This window comes from Tachypleus tridentatus, chromosome 13 (genome assembly GCF_004210375.1).
Source record: "Tachypleus tridentatus isolate NWPU-2018 chromosome 13, ASM421037v1, whole genome shotgun sequence".
In the NCBI taxonomy this organism is placed as follows: Eukaryota; Metazoa; Arthropoda; class Merostomata; order Xiphosura; family Limulidae; genus Tachypleus; species Tachypleus tridentatus.
In genome coordinates this window covers 259780646-259805998 of record NC_134837.1, presented here as the reverse complement: position 1 = coordinate 259805998, position 25353 = coordinate 259780646, and the positions used below count along the sequence as shown (strand labels likewise).

General features: G+C 36.7%; 1 protein-coding gene across 1 annotated transcript in view; it reads right to left on the bottom strand.

The window, feature by feature from the left end:
- The window catches only part of LOC143237228 (cytohesin-1-like), a 43866-nt gene extending 26490 nt beyond the window's left edge, over positions 1-17376 (bottom strand). The window contains exons 1-2 of the mRNA XM_076476246.1: positions 16926-17376; positions 3634-3707 (exon numbers count right to left, since the gene is read on the bottom strand). Coding sequence (XP_076332361.1) covers positions 3634-3707; positions 16926-16956 — 105 coding nt within the window. The 5' untranslated portion in view covers positions 16957-17376. The remainder of the gene's footprint in view (positions 1-3633; positions 3708-16925) is intronic.
- Between the last annotated feature and the right edge of the window lie 7977 nt (positions 17377-25353).

The window sequence follows — 25353 nt, the reverse complement described above, 5'->3', positions numbered from 1 at the left end:
CACTGTTGTCATAGAAATTAAAAAAACAAAAGTTGGTTCACCCGATGCGCATGCGCTAATTAGCTCTCGCTACGACAACTATAACATACAGAACATGATTTTGAGTGGCTTTACCACCGTAGTGAATTTGTCACTGATCAGCGAAATAATAGGTTAGAGAAAGAAGAAAACTGTAGGAGGTTTTAAAAATACAACCCGACTATTTTTAAGAAAGAAAAACGTTTGAACCACAAGATAACAACAAGATGGCAAAAACCGAAACAATGGAAAGCTTTGCTATACTGCGAATATTATATTTTGAAAACTGAAACTAATACTTAATTCGTCGAAATTAAGGCACAACTGACTCATTAAAATCGGGTGAAACCTCTTGATTTTTCAATGTACAGTTGCAACATATGGACAACGAGAACAGTGTTCTTACATATCACGATTATAAACATTTATATAACAAAAACGACAAAAGTTTTAAGTTTAAGTTTTTGAATTTCGCGCAAAGCTACTCGAGGGCTATCTGCGCTAGCTATCCCTAATTTAGCAGTGTAACACTAGAGGGAAGGCAGCTAGTCACCACCACCCACCGCAAAGTCTTGGGCTACTCTTTTACCAACGAATAGTGAAATTGACCGACGCATTATAACGCCCCCACGGCTGAAAGGGCGAGCATGTTTGGTGCGACCGGGACTCGAACCAGCGACCCTCAGATTACGAGTCGAACACCTTAACCCACCTGGCTATTATGGGCCAAAACGACAAAATGCGTTATTTTATCTTGCGTAAAGAACCACGACTTATTTGAAAAACAAAAACAATAACATTCATTTGACTCAAAATAAAATGGCTGATAGGCAAAATAGTCCTGATTCATACAGTAAAACATACATGTAAGAAGCCCCCACCCCCATACAGTCGAAACACTGTACATTCCTGCAGTTAGAACCCATCACTTATGCAGCAAAGTTCGTGTTTTCATTTCTTGTTATACGAACGACCCATCACTATGGCTTTACTAGAGTTAAAACAGCACTTTGAGTAAAAATGCAATATGTAAATTAGAAAATCACAAAGGTTTTTAAGGTGGTCAATTCTGCATCACCCTTCATGTGTTCCGGCATTATTAACAGTATCCTGTGAATTCTTATATTTTACTCTACTATTTGTTTGTTTCTGATATTCGCGCAAAGCTACAAAGAGAATATCTAACCCATCTGTCCCTAATCTTGAAATGATAAGACCAGAGGGAAGGCAGCTAGTAAACAGCACCAATCGCCAATTATTGTGCTACTCTAATCAAATACTGGAATTTGACCGTCCCTCTTATAACGCACCCACAGCCCTAAAAGTATGTAGGGTGGTTTTGCACAAAAGGGACACAAACCATGGACCCTCATATTCACAGTCCTGCACAGCCCATACATTCTTCGAACAACAGTTCGTAACCACTGATAGAACAAACAAATCAGTTTAGAACAATGACACTCGTGGTGATAAATATTACTTCACTACAGAAAATTAGTTCTTTGGAATTACAGTGGAAGGATGGCGGGTTTGAGGTTTACCCACACCATATCGTTGTGTCCCTAAGTAAAACTCTACACCCATTGCTTTAGACTACCAGAGGGAAGCTGAGAGTTAACCTGCGATGGATTTGTATCCAGTCGTTAGGAAGCACGTCACTATTACTGGTGTCACAGAAAATCAAATTAGGTTTTAGGTGCAAAATGGCTTCATGTGCTCACTTACTATACATGTATGTGATTTAGCGAGAAGTGGAAAGTAAAGAAAAAATTATACAAAAAATACATGCTGTTTGTGTTTTATAAAAATATTATATCAATCCAAGAAAAATCTCTGTTTGCGACAAAAGTTAATATTAGTTACTGTTAGGCCTAAAAAACTTAAAACTAACATCGCACATTCTAATGCAAATTCCATAATTGCATTCTACGGGCTTCCTTCTACATATTTCCTTCATCTTTACTACACACATCACATAATTCAAATATTAAAATACGAACCGCGCAATTCAACTGAGAATTTACAGCAGAACAATTTATAAAGTACATGGCCTGATTAAACCCTAATGGCGAAACAGTGGCTGAAATAACTGTTATTATTATTTGGCGAGTAAAAGACCGTTCTGATTTTCTTTCTCTAGCTTTACTGCCCAAACTTCACAACAATTGTTCGAAAATATTTTTTGGTAACATGCTGAAATATTAGTCATATTATTACAGTATCACTAAGAGTTCTTTTTCCACAAACACCAAATCTCAAGTTACCAATCTGAAGACTTTAAATACAGACTGAGTCTTCAAGTCGCCGTTAACTGGTTAGCATAACAGTCACATATTGTGGTCATATCCACGTCACACTGTATAATAGAAGAGGTGGAGAAGGGTGAATGAATGGAGTTTTGTTGTTTTTACTCTAAACACACATCAGAAAAACGCGCTGGTAAGCAGCGTGACTTTCTGGACTATTTTGTTTTTAGTCCATCTTGACAGATCAATTTTTGTTTGTATCACATATAAAAAACTATATATACTTGCTCAATCAGAAAACACTGCACACGTGCTGATCGACACGTGCCCGGTTTTTCCAGACATTACACAACATTAATATTTCCAGTAAATTGTGTGACAGTATGGTGCACTCGAAACTCTCTTTTCTAAACACATTATTTACAATTTATCACAAAGAAACAAGCAGGTAAATAAAAAGTAACAGTACGCGTATTTTTCTGTGTAATTTTACGGTGCGTTCTCTTGTCTTGGTTTTCGTGTTTTAAATTATTCATTAAGCCTTCCTTCTACGTCACCCAGACAGCACGATGACGTCACATAACATGTTTACAAAAATACCTCGTACAACTTCTTACAATCTCGAGGTTATTACATTTCTTGGATTAAGAAGATAACACTTTCAACATAACTTTCGATTTTGCTTCTTCAAGCTTTCGTTTCCAACTCGTAAGTAAATCCCTAGAAGGTTGGCCGAGATTTATTAAAGTTTTGAATGAGAATACCGTTAAAGGAATGCAAGATATTCCACGATAACATGTGTAACATTTTTCCACGAAAGTATAAAGTAGGCCAAAAATCTATATTGAGTACAGGAGAGGTTTAAAAAGTCAAGAACTGTGAGGAACGAAAGACATAACAGTGAAAATCAAAAACTGGGCTATTAAATAGAACAACTGAAAACTATGGGTTAGTATGTAACATAGAAAATCGAAGACTAAATTAGTGTACAGCATAAAACCCGAAAACTAAAGGTTTTCATTCACTTCTATCAAGAACCCTTGAACCTACGTGTGTTTTTAATATCATGAAGATTATTGGTTAGTAGAAAGCAAAAAAACAACAAATAAACAAACAAAAAGTAAAATAATGTGAATCATATTAAACATAAAATCGAAGATTGTGGGTTATTACTAAACAGAAAGTCGAAGACTGTGGGTCAGTATTAAAGACAAAGTCACTGGGTCTACATGCGACCGTCAAATTCAAAGCTATTAACTATTATAAACATCCAAGTTGCATACACTCAACATTTTGAAGTATTAATCATTCTAGGAAAATAGGCTGCAAAAGTTCTCAGAATCTACGTATTACAATTAATCAAACTCACCTTAATTTCATTTTGTAGTTCTGCTTTTCGCCGTCGTATATCTATCAACAACTGACGTTCCTCCGGGGTCAAGTCTGATGTGAGAGAGAGGACATTTATTATAACCATAACACCCATGTACAGAACGAGTACAAAAGCGTATACTCACAAAGAAACATTGTAACTTGATCAACGTTCACGGCGTTGTTGTAATATACACATAAACGACAATAAAACTTATTTATCGAAACATTTTCTTCTTACTATCCTTGTTTTTTTTTTATTCTTTGAATACACGCATTACATTTCAAGCCCAATATTTAATTTTCCATAAAAGTGAAATTACGTTTAACGTATCGTGTAATTTTAAACGTACTTTGATGTTTTATAAAACAATATAAATACCAATAGAAATGATTAAATATCCAAGTGCATCAACCTTGAGAACTCTTGTGATTACAACAGTTCATTAGGTATCATTTAGCATGATTTGTTATTTCAATATTGCTAGAAGTAACACATTCAGTGTAAAATAACATTTGTATCCGATTTCAGCCGATAAGTTCATTTCATTTACAAGACCTTTGAAATATGTAAGTACCAACTTACTATACGATTGTGGCAATCGTTTAAGCCTAATTTTAATTAACGTACCATTATTTCAGCCAAGAAGACCTAGAATCGAGTCTCAGCTACTAACAACACATACATAGTCTTTCTAAGGACTCCCCTCAAGACGCCAACAGATTCGTAGCCGAAACTAACTAAAATTTAGTTAAAATAATTAAATTACCTAATAATCAATAAACAGTCTTAGGTAATGGTATAGGTCCTCATTCGTGACAATGATAAAATATACAAGTCCATATTTACAAACGACACCGCCAGATGACGCCACAAATCACAACTACATAATACTTATGTTAGCTGGAGTATCAGGTCTAGGCTATTACAGAAAATACCACATAGGGTTACCCTAAAAAATTACAAAATTCAAACCTCCGAGAACTGCTATTCAAAGCAAGAGCAGCACAGTTAGAAGTACAAAAATAATGTTTTCCAAAAAATAGCAATTAGACGGTTCCCACCAGTGCCTAACCTTGAGTCTAAGAATGCGAGGCCACTGAATGATGATATTGAATCGACAGACCTGTGTTTCGAGTGGCTTGTCAGTATGGTTTCTCAAAGTAATGCAAGACCTGGTACGTCGGGTTGGCTCAGTGACAAACTTAAAAACTTATGTGCTAAAATATGTAGCTCGATCCCGGTAATGGGCACAGCGCTAATAGCCCATTGTGTAGCCTTACGCACAAAACAAAGAAATGTGTGTGTGTATTCACAGGAAAATTGAAACGAGGTAGTTTTCTAAATTGGAAATGAAAGCAAATAAACGAAATTTCAGTAGTAACCCTACCAATTAAAATTATGTTGACGTTTTACCACTACAGAGGGCGAAAAATCAATACTCTATTGATACAACAGAAGAAACATTTAATATATCTTGGACAATTAAGTGCAATTTAAGATGAAAATTTTGTCCAATCAACAAACAGTTGCCCACAAAAACACTTAACAGATTATTACCAATAACATCATTTTAACAGGATTTGCATTACAAACAAGAGTTTGAGTTTGAATTTCACGCAAATCTACACGAGGGCTATCTGTCTCTAATTTAGCAGTGTAAGACTAGAGGGATGGCAATTAGTTATCACAACCCACCGCCAACTCTTTGGCTACTCTTTTACCAACGAATAGTGGAAATGACAGTCACTTTACACCACCACCACGGCTGAAAGGGCGAGCATGTTTGATGCGACAAGGTTTCGAACCCGCGACCCTCGAGAATTATGAGTCAAATGTCTTAATCACCTGGCCATGCCGGGCCACGAACAAAAGAGCAGTTATAATTAGAAGTAAAATACGTTAAACGTAGCATTTCAATACAGAAGTAACCTTTCGTTTGTAATAATACAGAAATTTATGTATCTTTTAATCCAGTATCGTGTCGCTGTAGATACAAGTTATTGTGGTCTGGAACGATAAGTTTAGCCCTACATGTTTGGCTTACGGCGAATTCGGTATTGTTTAATGGTACTATATCATAAAGTCCTTTATGAGTTGGTAAAGACATGACAGCTCTTTTCTAGTCAGGATTCAAATACAGCGAAACTTTAGAACAAATATAGCCAAATAACACAACACTCCAAAGCTTGAAAGTAAGCGAAGACAAACCAAAGAAAAGTGCATACTTGCAAAGTAAAGGTAACGGCTACGACAGAGAACCCTGTGGTCCACAAAGCTATTATGACGAAGCTAAGCATGTCCCCCAACACTAAAAAAAAAAGTAATGAAACTTATGAAAGCCTTAAATAAAGAGTCAGTTTAAAGATAACAGCCGAAGCAGCTAAAATTACATACAACAGTACCATTCGACCTATCGGGTCCTAAACACAACATCAATGAATCTGTCGAAATTTCATTCAGACCAATCCTAATATGTCAAAAACAGGAAAGAAATTAATAAATCCTATGTTTTCATGACCTCTACGTGGCAGTAAGACACAGATACGAGCTCACTGAAAACATTTGTTTCACGTATTTCTAACAATAATCAATAAATGTACGGATTTTAAATTTTGTTTGCCTTTTGTAAGCAGTAGACCAACTCAAGTGGTAAATTTAAAACAGTGTAAAACGGATACATCTTCATTACCAACCATGGGTATAGCGGTTATATTTATTTCACTGTGTATTTATCCCTATGGAGATAATAAGGCTGGTAAGACCGATCAACTTTTAGCAGAAAATTTGTATACTTATATAGTGATCAGATTTATTTTAAAAACATAACTTCCCCAGTCTACGTATGGTGCACCCACGGTTTGTAAGCGTGGAGCGCGAGTTATTACTTGTCGACAATAGGATTCGGGGCTGGGAACTCAGCTCCACAGTTCGATGCCCTAACTAGAGGGCCACGCCCGGCTTGGAGTAAAACAGTGGAAGTAATTTGATGTCTAAATGTTTTGTTCTATCAGGACAGAAGATGAACGGAAAAACAACTTTGACAAATTTGTTTATGTAGAGATTTTTCAGCTTTAACAATATACTTCTCTTTGCAGCGAATTTTTCAGCTATAATAATTTACCAGGATGGTTAGCGATTTTTCAGCTTTAACGGTGTAATGTCTGAGTGGACTTCTCCTTTTTAATAGTTTCTTAACAAAAGTTTGGGGCTTTTAAAAATAATTTCCGTGTTTAAAATATTGTCAAAGCCCCTTTCGCCAAACTTGAGCATATCGATTAACTTAATACAAATTATAAAAACAACCCAAACAATTAAGCAATTTGCAAAAAACAATATTTTTATCATATCAGTATTTTAATTATGAAGAGTCAATCGACATTGCAAAAAATTGGCGCAACATTTCACATACATAAACGACCACGAACCATCCAAACATGCGAGTTATTACTTGTTAACGATTATCATATGTATATGTACAAAGAGAAAGGAATATGCTATACCCGACAGCCTCTGTTCAGTAGACTGGAGACATTAAACACGCTGGCAAGAAGTCAGACGACCGGACACCTTCTCACCGTCGTCACGGTTTGGTCAAGATGAGAGTATGAGTGTGAGAACTGTGACATGTTACAGTTCCCCGAGATCAATATCTTTTAATTTCCTCATCAACTTGAAACCAGTTCTCTAGTGAATCATTCAAGTCCATCTTCTACCATATGCAAGGAAAACATAACCAACACCAATAAGAGTATGTTTCACAAAAGGAGGAGACGAGGGGGACTGAAGAGAAATTCATATTTTTTAAGAAGTTCCCTGATGTGCTTTTGCCCCAAACAGATTTTTTTTTTTGACATGGTGTTTTAACGCAATGTCGGCCGCTACGCTGTTGATTTTGTCGCTAAGCCTAAAATAACTCAAAATACCTTCTAGTGGCTGACGATGCGAAACACTACAGTTACAAACCCACGTTAAATGAATTAATAAAAAAGACGACATTATCTTGTTAATCTACAAAATCAGTTTTGTTAAAGAAGTCAGGGGGATCAAACCGCTTAGTCGGTTTGTCACATAATAAATACCACATTATGTGAATTTGTAAAACTATCTATTGCATATTACAAAGTATAACTTATACCAATTTATTTATATAAAACGTTTTGTATACTTCACACAATACACACCAAGTTATTATATGCCCAGTATGAGCTGAGTTAAACCAAGTGGTTAATGTGCTGATTTTAGTTTCTCCATACGCGCCCTTTTTGCCTTAAATAAAAAAATATAATCGTGTTCCACACTTTATAGCTCCAGAAGAATTATAAGGGTAAAAATCAAATCTCACTATCGATTAGAGCGGCCCACGAGATAGCGGTGGGTTGTATTCACCAGTTGTCTTCCCTTTTAAATGATGGAAAGATAGCAGAAATACGACGTCCAGCTTTCTATTGAGATTGCGTGGAAAATCTAAAAACTAAAATCCATATAAAAACCACATCACCCAATTCTAATCGTGTGATGTCCCGAACACCGTTGTTTGTATTTGAACAGAATGCTGAATGTAGGGAAAAAAAGGATGGTATAGTACTCTTGGACATGCGTTCGATACTTAAATTATGTTATACAAAGGTTTTAGTACACCTCATAACATGTAGCATAAACCCACTGTCCCATGACTTCATTCACACATGCAATCTTTAAAGAACTCCAGGTTAAAATCATGATACACGGAATGTTTAAGCACCAGAAAATCAAACACTTTTAAAGCAGAAGCTAAGAACATTAAGCAAATAATTAGAATAAACTGTCTTCCGTTATCGCTCCTAAATAGAATGACATACCCCAAAACCGAAAACTGAATATCCAATCTGTTGTTAAGAAAAACGTTACTTCGGTCATACCTTATTTAGGCACATTTCTTATACAATTAAGATAATTTTAAAATATCCATGTTCACAAATTCAGTTCAAATGTGCCTTTAAAACACATCCATTGGATACTTAAGTAACGGTATAGAAGTTCATATACACGAGCTACAGCCAGAGATATACGGATCAACCACTAGATAGCTCTTTACTCAAATAAACGAACACCAGCATTACAGCCTACAACACCAACAGTAATTACTAACCAACGTCTAAATTAATGTGATACTGTGCATTCCCCCAATTTCTTCTGCGTCTATTTGGTTGTTCGTTTGCTGTTGTTTTTTAATTTTGCGCAAAGCTACAAAAAGGCTATCTGCTCTAGCCGTCCGTAATTTAGCAGTGTAAGACTAAAGGAAAGACCAATTCATGCGCTTCTCTTTTACTAATGAATAGTGGAATTGACCGTGAATTATAACGACCATACGTATGACGTATTTAGTGTGACGGGGGTTCGAAACCGCGACCCTCAGATTATGAGTCGAGCGCCCTAATCATCTGGCCATGTCGGGCTTCTTCTGCGTCATCCATCATTTCAGGGAAGAATTTCGACCAAAATTGTTCGAATATCTTGCTGTTAAGCTCAGAAAACCTGTCATCAGCCAGAAGATGAGCGCAGTGCCACAACATCTGTAAAGAAAGAACATGAAATTCTCTCCTTGTGTTCTATGAAGTTAAACCATCTCAACTGTATTCCACATCTGTCTATGCAAGAAGGGAATTAGCTAGAGTATAACGTAAGCTCAACGTACAAAAAAGATGGGTTACATACTGTGTCAAATATAAAAAACATCACGAGCGTTGTTTTTATTAGCCATTGAACTTCAGCTATTTTCTGGTTTAATAAGGCATGCTTAAGCCTACTTCCAACTAATTATTGATCATTTTAGATCAACCCCTATTTGCAGGTAAATAAACACAATGAGAACCCAATAATACGAAATTAACAAAGTACAATAATCGTAGAATATGCCAGTTTGAACTTTGACCTCTCAGTCACATCAGCCAATGTGGCTGCGTTCACGGTATCACAATATTGGCGGATATAACGTCAGAGGTTTAAGTGACCTATTTTTCCGGTATAAATGGTCGTATGTCGCTCAGAACCAATATTCCAATAAAGGAATTTAAGTTTCAAAATAATTAAAATTATAATAATTATGTCATCACATTTTTGAATCTTAAACAGTAATAAGAAATACGTAACGAATTTTATGTATAACGATTATGTTGCACTTCGAGTGAAAGTTTGATTACTTCAATGAAACTTTGTTTGGCTTTTACGCGATTTACGACCAACGATAAGATTTGGTTGGACCAATCTCGTGCTCTGGTTCAAGGTTATTTATTTATATCAATGATTTAATACATACCTGCTAACCGTTATAACAAAACTTCAACTTGGGTTTGATTTACACCTTGAATTTAAATTAACAAGCCTTTGCAATGACATTTGAAGTTCAATTGAAAAACTAGTTTCTACTTTTATATATATATATTAATCTTTTTAACCTATAGCAAATAAATATTTTGAGACAAGGTCGATGTTTGTTTTTGGATTTCGCGCAAAGCTACATGAGGGCTATCTGCGCTAGCCGACCCTAATTTAGAAGTGTAACACTAGAAGGAAGGCATCCACCGCCAATTCTTCGGCTCCTCTTTTACCAACGAATAGTGAAATTGATCGTACCATTATAATGTCCCAACGGATGAAAGGGCGAACATGTTTGGTGTGACGAGGAAGAGCCGACGGATTTGATGTTAAAATTTTATACACTCAAGTTCCCAACAGGCGTGTCCAGGGCTCGACGCTAACTTTTTTGACTACTTGCCCTGAGGGTAACCTTTTTGAAATATTTGCTTTCCGCACTTAGCAGTCACTGTCCCAAATAAAAAATACAACACACTAACAAGAGACAGAGATACCATTTCAGTAACAGTAACTGACTTCAATAATAAAACACAAGTATAACATAATAAGCATTTTAACATCTGTAAACCTGAATGCTTCAAAATACAACAATACTCAATAAAAACATTGACACTTTCAGTTGTTTGTAGTTACTCCACATACAATGATTATGAGCATCTTCATCGTCAGGTGTCACATGAGCATGTTAATTATCCTGGTAGACCAGACTAGAAGTTGTCTAAAAGTGGACTTGTAACACCTGTAAACAGTTACTTTGGTAAGTAGTAGGTAGACTAGACTTAGTCACCAGGCCTCCTGGAACGACGAGATTGAGTCCATCAGTACTGCACTGCTCTCCTGGAGTAGCCAATATTGGACCATCTATTGCTATCCTCATAAGTATGGATAGCGTGTCTGGATCTGGACTGGCTCTCCAGTTATATTTGATTTTCTTCATAATGGAAAATCCCCTGTAACAACATGATGTGTTCATTGGCAGTGTGAGAATAATTTGTGCCAAAAGACAAATTTGGGAATCTGTCAAAGAATCGAAGAAAAATTTAATTCCAGAAGTGGTGAAGGTCCATGCCTGGAACATTGTCTCACCTCTGAGAGAACGTCTTTCGGTCAAGCCACTCAGGAAATGCTGCAGCATTATCATAGCCTACAACCTGAAGAGGCTGTTCAAAATGAGCTGTCACAGTGTTAATTTGATCTACCCCAAATACAGCAAGAGCTTCTTGAGGCTCATTGAAAGGCCAGTCTCTTGGATCGAGCACCATGGCCGGCTACATAAGTTCCTTCTCCAGAAAAGGTCTAAATCTTTTATGAGTATGACCTATGACTCTCTGAAATACGCATTTCTTGATCAAACTCGAACTAAGGGAATTATTTTTCTTATTTCGGCAGGTAACTCCGAGATCGCTTCTCCAAGTCATGCTTTTTATTGCGTTCCGCCGAAGACATTGGGTTACCCCCTGACTGCTTGATCTTGCTGCCTCAGGATTGGCTCCACTAAGACTCACGTGGTGCCTGCTTTTCCTCGACTTTTTTTTATCCTTCTCAGTCCTGCCATCTTCACTACAGAGTTCCTTTCACTTTGTACAACTATTGTATAAACTTAAACTCTTATCATCAGATTTCCTTCGCTTTTTGAAATATTTCGAAGCCATATTCATTGGTAAAAACCACACATTAGCTACAGACAACAAGAACGGATGTTACGTTTATTGGACGCACGGACTTATTGGGCAATGTAAATTATATGGAGACAGATTTCGGAGGGAGGGTGTCTGTTCACAAAAATCGCTGGCCCTGAAACCACGTAACCCGAAGGTGATGTCATCGACACACGGAAACTACCGAACAAGGCTGTTCAATTTAGTTTACACACGGACCTTGGAATCTATATATTACAACGTGTGTCATCGGTGCGGCTGGGGGAGGATGTCTAATGAAAGAAATCGCGGCTTATTTGCCCGACTTTCAGTTTCATTACAGGCTGTTATCGGCAAAACTCCGTTAAAAATGACCACTAAAACAAGTATTTATACGTAAAATATCAATTGTACACTCGGGAAATAAACGGGAAGGTAACACTTACATGTTCCAGGACGTTAGGCAGTCGTTAATGTTGAGCGTGTTCCAGCAGTACCTCGGCTTGCGGACATGATTTAGTGACGACTAGAGTTTCCATTTACTCATCTTACGTGTTCATTTAATGATATATAGGAATAGAAAATATTACCCTGCACAGGACGTTAGGCAGTCGTTAATGTTGAGCGTGTTCCAGCAGTACCTCGGCTTGCGGACATGATTTAGTGACGACTAGAGTTTCCATTTACTCATTTTACGTGTTCATTTAATGATATATAGGAATAGAAAATATTACCCTGCACTGGACATACTAACAACATAAGAAATTATATACAATGTGTAACTTTATATCAAATCCCTCAAATATTGTCAGAGGAAAACAGTTTTGTTAAGACACAGACCGGTTGTCTGCTAGTATTACTACCTTTACCTTTAAGATCTAAGAAAAGCAACGTTTAGTAAATAATAAACCTTTAAAACTTAGTTGCAGTTTTCTTAATTTATTCACAAACAGATTATTGAATTTTACATGTAACCCCAAACTAAACGCTGAGCCACTCTAAGTCAGTTGTGGGATGATTATTCGCAGAACTTTAAAAACACAAATCAACAGTTCGAATACATGTATTAAAGCAACTTAAAAAAACAAAACACATTCGATTGAAGTATAGAAATTGAATATTGAAAGGTTTCTTGGATAAAGTACACCAAGGTTTACAGAAACCTTAATAATCTTACGTTTCAGATCTTCCTGACTTTCCTTGTAACATTGTTTGTTTGTTTGTATTTGAATTTCACACAAAGCTACACGAGGGCTATCTGCGCTAGCCGTCCCTAATTTAGCAGTGTAAGACTAGAGGGAAGGCAGCTAGCTAGTTATCACCACTCACCGCCAACTCTTGGGATACTCTTTTACCAACGAACAGTAGGATTGACCGTAACGTTATAACGCTCCCACGTCTGAGAGGGCAAGTATGTTTGGTATGATGGGGATTCAAACCCGCGACCCTCGGATTACGACTCGAGTGCCTTAACCACCTGGCCATGCCGGGCACGCAAAAATATACAGCTCGAATTGAAATGGGTGTATACAATATGAAGAAATAATATCCCAACATTCATTAATAGCATTAAAATAATGGTTTGACAGCCATTTTTAACCTATGCACTTTCAATTCTTGATCGTCAATTTCCTGCTTGGTAACTTAGAACTTCCTGTTCAGAAAACAATGTTGACCAAATCAGGTATATTACCAACTTTTAACACAATATTCCATCAATAAGCCTGATTTTTCGTGTACCCTTCCAGTGAGTCAACTTATTCCGTAACAGTAGTCAGTACTAACAAAAATTAAATAACCCCAGTGTCCATTTACTATGTAGTTCACAAAGGTATTAAGCGTGTAACAAACATTATGTGAACAAGAGTGAACGCCAGAAATGTCGCAAGCAACAGCCCCACATGAACTCTTCTGTAAAAGGTCTTATCTAATGAACAGCGTTCATTTGTTGCAAAGATTTCATATCAAATTTCTCAATCTTGTTGTTGTTGTTTGTTATGAGAAGAACAGATGTCAAGTCGCATAAAAATAAATAGAACCATCTTTCACATAATATTGTTCCTAAAATGCAATGGAAGGTGTGAAACTCGTATAAAAACACGCCCAATTTCATATTATACTAAAGTTTCCAAAATGCCATTTACAAGCCTGTGAAATTCGCATAAAAATTCACACTAGTTTTCATATCGTGCAGCGAAAGTCTGAACCAAGCAAGTCCATGTTCAATCTACACAGTTTTTCTATAGTTATATATACACGTGTGTTTTCATCTTGCCAGATTTCCTGGGTAAAGTCCACCTATAAGTTTGTTCAAGAATGAAACAGGAAGGCTAACAGTGAATGGTCCATTATTGACCATCATTAAGCACACCTGCAACATAAGTACACGCAACTTTCGACTTTCCTTCATATCTTTTTTGTTATTATCACAAATTTATAAAAAGAAACTTTGTTATCACTATTTCTCTGATCAAAAGTCAAAACTCGTTAGTTTACGTCGCACACGAAAGTCGTTGCGTCGGATGTATTTATTTTATTTATTTTTGTTGTTATTTGTATGCACGACTGCTTCGATAGAAGTATAATATTAAAATTGTAAGTTGGTCTTGAAAGGCCGACTGGTCCACATATTTACACCAATCAACACAGATTAGTTTGTACTTAAGCCTCAGAAACGTATCGACATACAAACCTGTGTGTGTGTGTGTATCTATGTACATATACTGCATTAATCACCAGATTAAATTTGCACCCAGTTTCTAAGTACACCAAGAATCATTTGTTGCAAACATATTTCATATCAAATTTCTCAACCTTGTCGGTTTTTTGTTTGTTTTTATCAGAAGAAAAGATGATTAGTGTGTTTCATATTCGGTTATATATAACTGATTCCACCTCAGAGCAACATTAGTTGATCTTGCAGGGTTATATATAACTGATTCCACCTCAGAGCAACATTAGTTGATCTTGCAGGGTTATATATAACTGATTCCACCTCAGAGCAAGATTAGTTGATCTTGCAGGGTTTTATATAACTGATTCCACCTCAGAGCAAGATTAGTTGATCTTGCAGGGTTATATATAACTGATTCCACCTCAGAGCAACATTAGTTGATCTTGCAGGGTTATATATAACTGATTCCACCTCAGAGCAACATTAGTTGATCTTGCAGGGTTATATATAACTGATTCCACCTCAGAGCAACATTAGTTGATCTTGCAGGGTTATATATAACTGATTCCACCTCAGAGCAACATTAGTTGATCTTGCAGGGTTATATATAACTGATTCCACCTCAGAGCAAGATTAGTTGATCTTGCAGGGTTTTATATAACTGATTCCACCTCAGAGCAACATTAGTTGATCTTGCAGGGTTATATATAACTGATTCCACCTCAGAGCAACATTAGTTGATCTTGCAGGGTTATATATAACTGATTCCACCTCAGAGCAACATTAGTTGATCTTGCAGGTTATATATAACTGATTCCACCTCAGAGCAACATTAGTTGATCTTGCAGGGTTATATATAACTGATTCCACCTCAGAGCAACATTAGTTGATCTTGCAGGGTTATATATAACTGATTCCACCTCAGAGCAACATTAGTTGATCTTGCAGGGTTATATATAACTGATTCCACCTCAGAGCAAGATTAGTTGATCTTGCAGGGTTATATATAACTGATTCCACCTCAGAGCAAGATTAGTTGATCTTGCAGGGTTATATATAACTGATTCCACCTCAGATCAAGATTAGTTGATCTTGCAGGGTTATATATAACTGATTCCACCTCAGAGCAAGATTAGTTGATCTTGCAGAGATTATGCTTTTGTTGAATTTCGCGCAAAGCTAATTCAGTAGTGATTGATTAGAGGGACAGCAACTAGTAAATACCACCAATCGCCAACTCTTTGTATGCTCTTTTTACCAACGAATAATGGGATTTACCGTCTTTTTATAAGCCCCCACGACTCAAAGGACGAGCACGTTCGGTTTCGGAGATTCCAACTCATGACCCTTAGATTGCTTGTAGAAAGCCTTAACCGGTCAATCAGGCCCGCGTTTCAGTTCGTAATTCGTTTTGATAACGTAGTTCATATAGAAGAACGGATACAATTCGGTATAATTACCGTTTGAGGCTCTTCATGACCCGCTGTTATTCTTAAAGATAACTGTCTAGTCCTATGTAACGTACGTGATATAATGCTTAACGTTATCCTGTCTACACATTAAGCCCCCGTTTCTCCTTAAAGGTCTAGTTCAACAGTAAAATTAATTACCATTATATACTCTGACTCTTCATTCATCTATACCTCCCGCAGTGTAATGTACAAACTGGAAATTTGAAGTGACAGAACTAATGATTGCTTTGGTTTGTTTTAAATTTCGCGCAAAGCTACTCGAGAGCTATCTGCGCTAGCCCTCCCTAATTTAGTAGTGTAACACTAGAAAGAAAGCAGCTAGTCATCACCACCAGCTCTTGGGCTACTCTTTTACCAATAAAAAGTGGGATTGACTGTAACATTATAACGCCCCAACGGCTGAGAGGGCGAGCATGTTTGGTGTGACGGGGATTCGAACCCGCGACCATCAGATTACGAGTTGAGTGCCTTAACCGGTTAACCTGGCCATGCCGAGCCCAGAACTAACGACCATTTTAGTATTGCAAGTCATCTGGCTCCAATAAATAAATAAATAGAAACAGTTATGAGAGACTCGGGAAATCTGAGAAGTGTAAGTGGCAGGTATAATCGAGGCTAATGTATCGCAAGCCACTTGGCGCCAGTAAATAACTTCTCATTAAGAAAAATGTATTTCTAAGAATACTGATGATTTTAATTGACAAAAAATAAAGGTTAGTTCACTTTGTTTGTAGCTACCCACAAAGCTACATAAAGGTCTATCTGTAGTATGCTCACCACGCGTATCGAAACCCGGTTTCTAGCGTTTTAAGTCCGAATAAATTCCATTATGCCACTGGGGTACAGGTAAGTTTAATACTCTAAACTAACGAAACGATTTTTAAGGAATAAAAATTAAAAATACCATCCGCATCACTTTTCAAGGCAGGTATTTTGTTTCACAGTTTAAGATGTATTATGACAAACACACACACAGCTTAACACAACTTTGATTTAGAAAATAAGCCAACGAATTTCTTTTTAAAAACAATATATAGAGAAAATATGTTAAGTTATATCGAGAGTCATTCTGTGGCTAAAACATGAAACAATGTTAATCTAACAACTTAAGAAAACCAATGAAATCATTTTCCTGCATAAGTTACTTACATCTCGTCTCTGCATCACTTACGTGCATCATTTTTAAGCTATTGGTATACAAGTTATATGGCAGCTTCTTGTATTATGTCCTACCGTAATCACGCTATATTTCGTTTGACTGTACTTCCCACGGGACATTTCGTACACTGGGAACGATCCACACCACCTGATTGTTGTAGAAGCGTAACTGATCGGAAATACGTAGGTACGTTCATTACGAATGATTGTTTTGTTTTTTGTTAATTTCGCGCAAAGCTACTAGACGGCTATCTGCGCCATTACGAATGAACATTTTTAATAAGGTATTATAATAAGATCATAAGATAAGAAACGTACACAACTCTCCACAAGTCTAGAAGTTTATGTTTTTTTTTCACAGCAGAATACTGAGAAACACGAAGACAAACCGCCGAAAAACACCAACAAACAAGTGGTCAAACAATTCCCAGCTGACAGGACAACGTGAGTAGGACGCGTCCCTTCTTACTAAAACGAGCAGGAAACAGACGCAGGCACAAGAGGAACGAATTACCATCAAGATGCGTATAAGAATACGCTACAAGCTTACGTCATAAGTTGACATCAGAAAGTGCAATTGAAGACGATAATTAAATAATTAAAAGCATGACCACGACAATACGCTTTCTTTTACTCAAAAACACCTTGAGATAAAAACACCTTGCATTTCACATACTTCAAACATGCTCGCCCTTTCAGCTGTGGGGGTGTAATAAAGTGACGGTAAATCTCATTATTCGTTTGTAAAAAAGTAGCCCAAAAGTTGGCGGTGAGTAGTGATGACTAGCTGCCTTCCCTCGAGTCCCACACCGCTAAATTAGGGACGGCTAGCGCAGATGGCCCTCGAATAGCTTTGCGCGAAATTCAAAAACCAAACCTATCAAATTTCGCATGAAGGTTTTTCACTGTCTTTTGTTAATATACATATTGCTACATAATAATCTTACTATTATTATTCTGTAGTACTACTGAAGTCAAGTACTGACAGACACCAGAATACCCATTACCCTTATTCATGACTGTGTTCAATCTCATACATTTGCTGGTAGTTTAATACCATGCTCTAATGAAGTTACAATAAAACATAACCGTATTTTGATAACATAAGAACAAGGGACCGGTTGATCATTCAAGAGTGCCCTGAAAAGTCCACATTTCAAAAAAAGTAAAACTTTTAACCAACACTATTTCTTTTTCCTTCAGGAAGTCAAAGTCCACACTCTTGTTAAGAGCTGACCTTACTGATCCCAGAGGAAAATTAGTTCACAAGTCAACCATACTGTTAGAAATAACAAACTGTCTCAATCCGAACCTACTATCACTTTTTCACATCTTAAACTTGCGTCCTCTGATCCTAATACAGGAGAAGGAAACCAAAAGTCGTTATTCAATCCTCTATAAATCTTGTAATCTCCAGTAAGATCACGTCTTACTCCTCTTTTTAAAAGACGAAATAAGTTAATAATCCCTATAATACATCCCTTTTAAACACAGTACCATTCTAGCTGTCTTTGTCTGAACTCTTTCCAGTAAGTCAATACGTTTTCTCAGTTAAAAAGACCAAAACTGCACACAGTGAGGCCTAATTAATTATTAGTATGAAAAAGAACATTGCTCCTTTTGATTTGTAACAAATACTTCTGAAAATTATATTATCTTGAAGTATTAAAACCAAAAAGTATTCATTGCTCGAGAATGGTGAAACGAACATTTTAGATTTCAAACTAAGTTTTACTACTAGTATCAGATAGCTCAAGTAATATACCCACACACAACATTGTGAGAACCCTTATCACAGTAAGTTTTACTACCAGTATCAGATAGCTCGAGTAATATACCCACACACAACATTGTGAGAACCCTTATCAAACTAAGTTTTACTACTAGTATCAGATAGCGCGAGTAATATACCCACACACAACATTGTGAGAACCCTTATCAAACTAAGTTTTACTACTAGTATCAGATGGATCGAGCAATATACCCACACACATTGTGAGAACCCTTATCAAAGTAAGTTTTACTACCAGTATCAGATAGCTCGAGTAATATACCCACACACAACATTGTGAGAACCCTTCTCAAAGTAAGTTTTACTACCAGTATCAGATAGCTCGAGTAATATACCCACACACAACATTGTGAGAACCCTTATCAAAGTAAGTTTTACTACTAGTATCAGATAGCTCGAGTAATATACCCACACACAACATTGTGAGAACCCTTATCAAAGTACGTTTTACTACTAGTATCAGATAGCTCGAGTAATATACCCACACACAACATTGTGAGAACCCTTATCAAACTAAGTTTTACTACTTTTATCAGATGGATCGAGCAATATACCCACACACATTGTGAGAACCCTTATCAAAGTAAGTTTTACTACCAGTATCAGATAGCTCGAGTAATATACCCACACACAACATTGTGAGAACCCTTATCAAAGTAAGTTTTACTACCAGTATCAGATAGCTCGAGTAATATACCCACACACAACATTGTGAGAACCCTTATCAAAGTAAGTTTTACTACTAGTATCAGATAGCTCGAGTAATATACCCACACACAACATTGTGAGAACCCTTATCAAACTAAGTTTTACTACTAGTATCAGATAGCGCGAGTAATATACCCACACACAACATTGTGAGAACCCTTATCAAAGTAAGTTTTACTACTTTTATCAGATGGATCGAGCAATATACCCACACACATTGTGAGAACCCTTATCAAAGTAAGTTTTACTACCAGTATCAGATAGCTCGAGTAATATACCACACACAACATTGTGAGAACCCTTATCAAAGTAAGTTTTACTACCAGTATCAGATAGCTCGAGTAATATACCCACACACAACATTGTGAGAACCCTTATCAAAGTACGTTTTACTACTTTTATCAGATGGATCGAGCAATATACCCACACACAACATTGTGAGAACCCTTATCAAAGTACGTTTTACTACTTTTATCAGATGGATCGAGCAATATACCCACACACATTGTGAGAACCCTTATCAAAGTAAGTTTTACTACCAGTATCAGATAGCTCGAGTAATATACCCACACACAACATTGTGAGAACCCTTATCAAAGTAAGTTTTACTACCAGTATCAGATAGCTCGAGTAATATACCCACACACAACATTGGGAGAACCCTTATCAAAGTAAGTTTTACTACCAGTATCAGATAGCTCGAGTAATATACCCACACACAACATTGTGAGAACCCTTATCAAAGTAAGTTTTACTACCAGTATCAGATAGCTCGAGTAATATACCCACACACAACATTGTGAGAACCCTTATCAAAGTAAGTTTTACTACCAGTATCAGATAGCTCGAGTAATATACCCACACACAACATTGTGAGAACCCTTATCAAAGTAAGTTTTACTACCAGTATCAGATAGCTCGAGTAATATACCCACACACAACATTGTGAGAACCCTTATCAAAGTAAGTTTTACTACTAGTATCAGATAGCTCGAGTAATATACCCACACACAACATTGTGAGAACCCTTATCAAAGTAACGTTTTACTACTAGTATCAGATAGCTCGAGTAACATACCCACACACAACATTGTGAGAACCCTTATCAAACTAAGTTTTACTACCAGTATCAGATAGCTCGAGTAATATACCCACACACAACATTGTGAGAACCCTTATCAAAGTAAGTTTTACTACCAGTATCAGATAGCTCGAGTAATATACCCACACACAACATTGTGAGAACCCTTATCAAAGTAAGTTTTACTACCAGTATCAGATAGCTCGAGTAATATACCCACACACAACATTGTGAGAACCCTTATCAAAGTAAGTTTTACTACTAGTATCAGATAGCTCGAGTAATATACCCACACACATTGTGAGAACCCTTATCAAAGTACGTTTTACTTCTAGTATCAGATAGCTCGAGTAATATACCCACACACAACATTGTGAGAACCCTTATCAAAGTAAGTTTTACTTCTAGTATCAGATAGCTCGAGTAATATACCCACACACAACATTGTGAGAACCCTTATCAAAGTAAGTTTTACTACCAGTATCAGATAGCTCGAGTAATATACCCACACACAACATTGTGAGAACCCTTATCAAACTAAGTTTTACTACTAGTATCAGATAGCGCGAGTAATATACCCACACACAACATTGTGAGAACCCTTATCAAAGTAAGTTTTACTACTTTTTTCAGATGGATCGAGCAATATACCCACACAACATTGTGAGAACCCTTATCAAAGTAAGTTTTACTACTTTTATCAGATGGATCGAGCAATATACCCACACACAACATTGTGAGAACCCTTATCAAAGTAAGTTTTACTACCAGTATCAGATAGCTCGAGTAATATACCCACACACAACATTGTGAGAACCCTTACCAAAGTAACTTTTACTACTAGTATCAGATAGCTCGAGTAATATACCCACACACAACATTGTGAGAACCCTTACCAAAGTAAGTTTTACTACTAGTATCAGATAGCTCGAGTAATATACCCACACACAACATTGTGAGAACCCTTATCAAAGTAAGTTTTACTACTAGTATCAGATACCTCGAGTAATATACCCACACACAACATTGTGAGAACCCTTATCACAGTAAGTTTTACTACCAGTATCAGATAGCTCGAGTAATATACCTACACACAACATTGTGAGAACCCTTATCAAAGTAAGTTTTACTACTAGTATCAGATAGCTCGAGTAATATACCCACACACAACATTGTGAGAACCCTTATCAAAGTAAGTTTTACTACTAGTATCAGATAGCTCGAGTAATATACCCACACACAACATTGTGAGAACCCTTATCAAACTAAGTTTTACTACTAGTATCAGATAGCGCGAGTAATATACCCACACACAACATTGTGAGAACCCTTATCAAAGTAAGTTTTACTACTAGTATCAGATGGCGCGAGTAATATACCCACACACAACATTGTGAGAACCCTTATCAAAGTAAGTTTTACTACCAGTATCAGATAGCTCGAGTAATATACCCACACACAACATTGTGAGAACCCTTATCAAAGTACGTTTTACTACTAGTATCAGATAGCTCGAGTAATATACCCACACACAACATTGTGAGAACCCTTATCAAACTAAGTTTTACTACTAGTATCAGATAGCGCGAGTAATATACCCACACACAACATTGTGAGAACCCTTATCAAAGTAAGTTTTACTACTTTTATCAGATGGATCGAGCAATATACCCACACACATTGTGAGAACCCTTATCAAAGTAAGTTTTACTACCAGTATCAGATAGCTCGAGTAATATACCACACACAACATTGTGAGAACCCTTATCAAAGTAAGTTTTACTACCAGTATCAGATAGCTCGAGTAATATACCCACACACAACATTGTGAGAACCCTTATCAAAGTACGTTTTACTACTTTTATCAGATGGATCGAGCAATATACCCACACACAACATTGTGAGAACCCTTATCAAAGTACGTTTTACTACTTTTATCAGATGGATCGAGCAATATACCCACACACATTGTGAGAACCCTTATCAAAGTAAGTTTTACTACCAGTATCAGATAGCTCGAGTAATATACCCACACACAACATTGTGAGAACCCTTATCAAAGTAAGTTTTACTACCAGTATCAGATAGCTCGAGTAATATACCCACACACAACATTGGGAGAACCCTTATCAAAGTAAGTTTTACTACCAGTATCAGATAGCTCGAGTAATATACCCACACACAACATTGTGAGAACCCTTATCACAGTAAGTTTTACTACCAGTATCAGATAGCTCGAGTAATATACCCACACACAACATTGTGAGAACCCTTATCAAAGTAAGTTTTACTACCAGTATCAGATAGCTCGAGTAATATACCCACACACAACATTGTGAGAACCCTTATCAAAGTAAGTTTTACTACCAGTATCAGATAGCTCGAGTAATATACCCACACACAACATTGTGAGAACCCTTATCAAAGTAAGTTTTACTACTAGTATCAGATAGCTCGAGTAATATACCCACACACAACATTGTGAGAACCCTTATCAAAGTACGTTTTACTACTAGTATCAGATAGCTCGAGTAACATACCCACACACAACATTGTGAGAACCCTTATCAAACTAAGTTTTACTACCAGTATCAGATAGCTCGAGTAATATACCACACACAACATTGTGAGAACCCTTATCAAAGTAAGTTTTACTACCAGTATCAGATAGCTCGAGTAATATACCCACACACAACATTGTGAGAACCCTTATCAAAGTAAGTTTTACTACCAGTATCGGATAGCTCGAGTAATATACCCACACACAACATTGTGAGAACCCTTATCAAAGTAAGTTTTACTACTAGTATCAGATAGCTCGAGTAATATACCCACACACATTGTGAGAACCCTTATCAAAGTACGTTTTACTTCTAGTATCAGATAGCTCGAGTAATATACCCACACACAACATTGTGAGAACCCTTATCAAAGTAAGTTTTACTTCTAGTATCAGATAGCTCGAGTAATATACCCACACACAACATTGTGAGAACCCTTATCAAACTAAGTTTTACTACTAGTATCAGATAGCGCGAGTAATATACCCACACACAACATTGTGAGAACCCTTATCAAAGTAAGTTTTACTACTTTTTTCAGATGGATCGAGCAATATACCCACACACAACATTGTGAGAACCCTTATCAAAGTAAGTTTTACTACTTTTATCAGATGGATCGAGCAATATACCCACACACAACATTGTGAGAACCCTTATCAAAGTAAGTTTTACTACCAGTATCAGATAGCTCGAGTAATATACCCACACACAACATTGTGAGAACCCTTACCAAAGTAACTTTTACTACTAGTATCAGATAGCTCGAGTAATATACCCACACACAACATTGTGAGAACCCTTACCAAAGTAAGTTTTACTACTAGTATCAGATAGCTCGAGTAATATACCCACACACAACATTGTGAGAACCCTTATCAAAGTAAGTTTTACTACTAGTATCAGATACCTCGAGTAATATACCCACACACAACATTGTGAGAACCCTTATCACAGTAAGTTTTACTACCAGTATCAGATAGCTCGAGTAATATACCTACACACAACATTGTGAGAACCCTTATCAAAGTAAGTTTTACTACTAGTATCAGATAGCTCGAGTAATATACCCACACACAACATTGTGAGAACCCTTATCAAAGTAAGTTTTACTACTAGTATCAGATAGCTCGAGTAATATACCCACACACAACATTGTGAGAACCCTTATCAAACTAAGTTTTACTACTAGTATCAGATAGCGCGAGTAATATACCCACACACAACATTGTGAGAACCCTTATCAAAGTAAGTTTTACTACTAGTATCAGATGGCGCGAGTAATATACCCACACACAACATTGTGAGAACCCTTATCAAAGTACGTTTTACTACTAGTATCAGATAGCTCGAGTAATATACCCACACACAACATTGTGAGAACCCTTATCAAAGTACGTTTTACTACTAGTATCAGATAGCTCGAGTAACATACCCACACACAACATTGTGAGAACCCTTATCAAACTAAGTTTTACTACTTTTATCAGATGGATCGAGCAATATACCCACACACATTGTGAGAACCCTTATCAAAGTAAGTTTTACTACCAGTATCAGATAGCTCTAGTAATATACCACACACAACATTGTGAGAACCCTTATCAAAGTAAGTTTTACTACCAGTATCAGATAGCTCGAGTAATATACCCACACACAACATTGTGAGAACCCTTATCAAAGTAAGTTTTACTACCAGTATCGGATAGCTCGAGTAATATACCCACACACAACATTGTGAGAACCCTTATCAAAGTAAGTTTTACTTCTAGCATCAGATAGCTCGAGTAATATACCCACACACAACATTGTGAGAACCCTTATCAAAGTAAGTTTTACTTCTAGTATCAGATAGCTCGAGTAATATACCCACACACAACATTGTGAGAACCCTTATCAAAGTAAGTTTTACTACTTTTATCAGATGGATCGAGTAATATACCTACACACAACATTGTGAGAACCCTTATCAAACTAAGTTTTACTACTAGTACCAGATAGCTCGAGTAATATACCCACACACAACATTGTGAGAACCCTTATCAAAGTAAGTTTTACTACCAGTATCAGATAGCTCGAGTAATATACCCACACACAACATTGTGAGAACCCTTATCAAACTAAGTTTTACTACTAGTATCAGATAGCGCGAGTAATATACCCACACACAACATTGTGAGAACCCTTATCAAAGTAAGTTTTACTACTTTTTTCAGATGGATCGAGCAATATACCCACACACAACATTGTGAGAACCCTTATCAAAGTAAGTTTTAC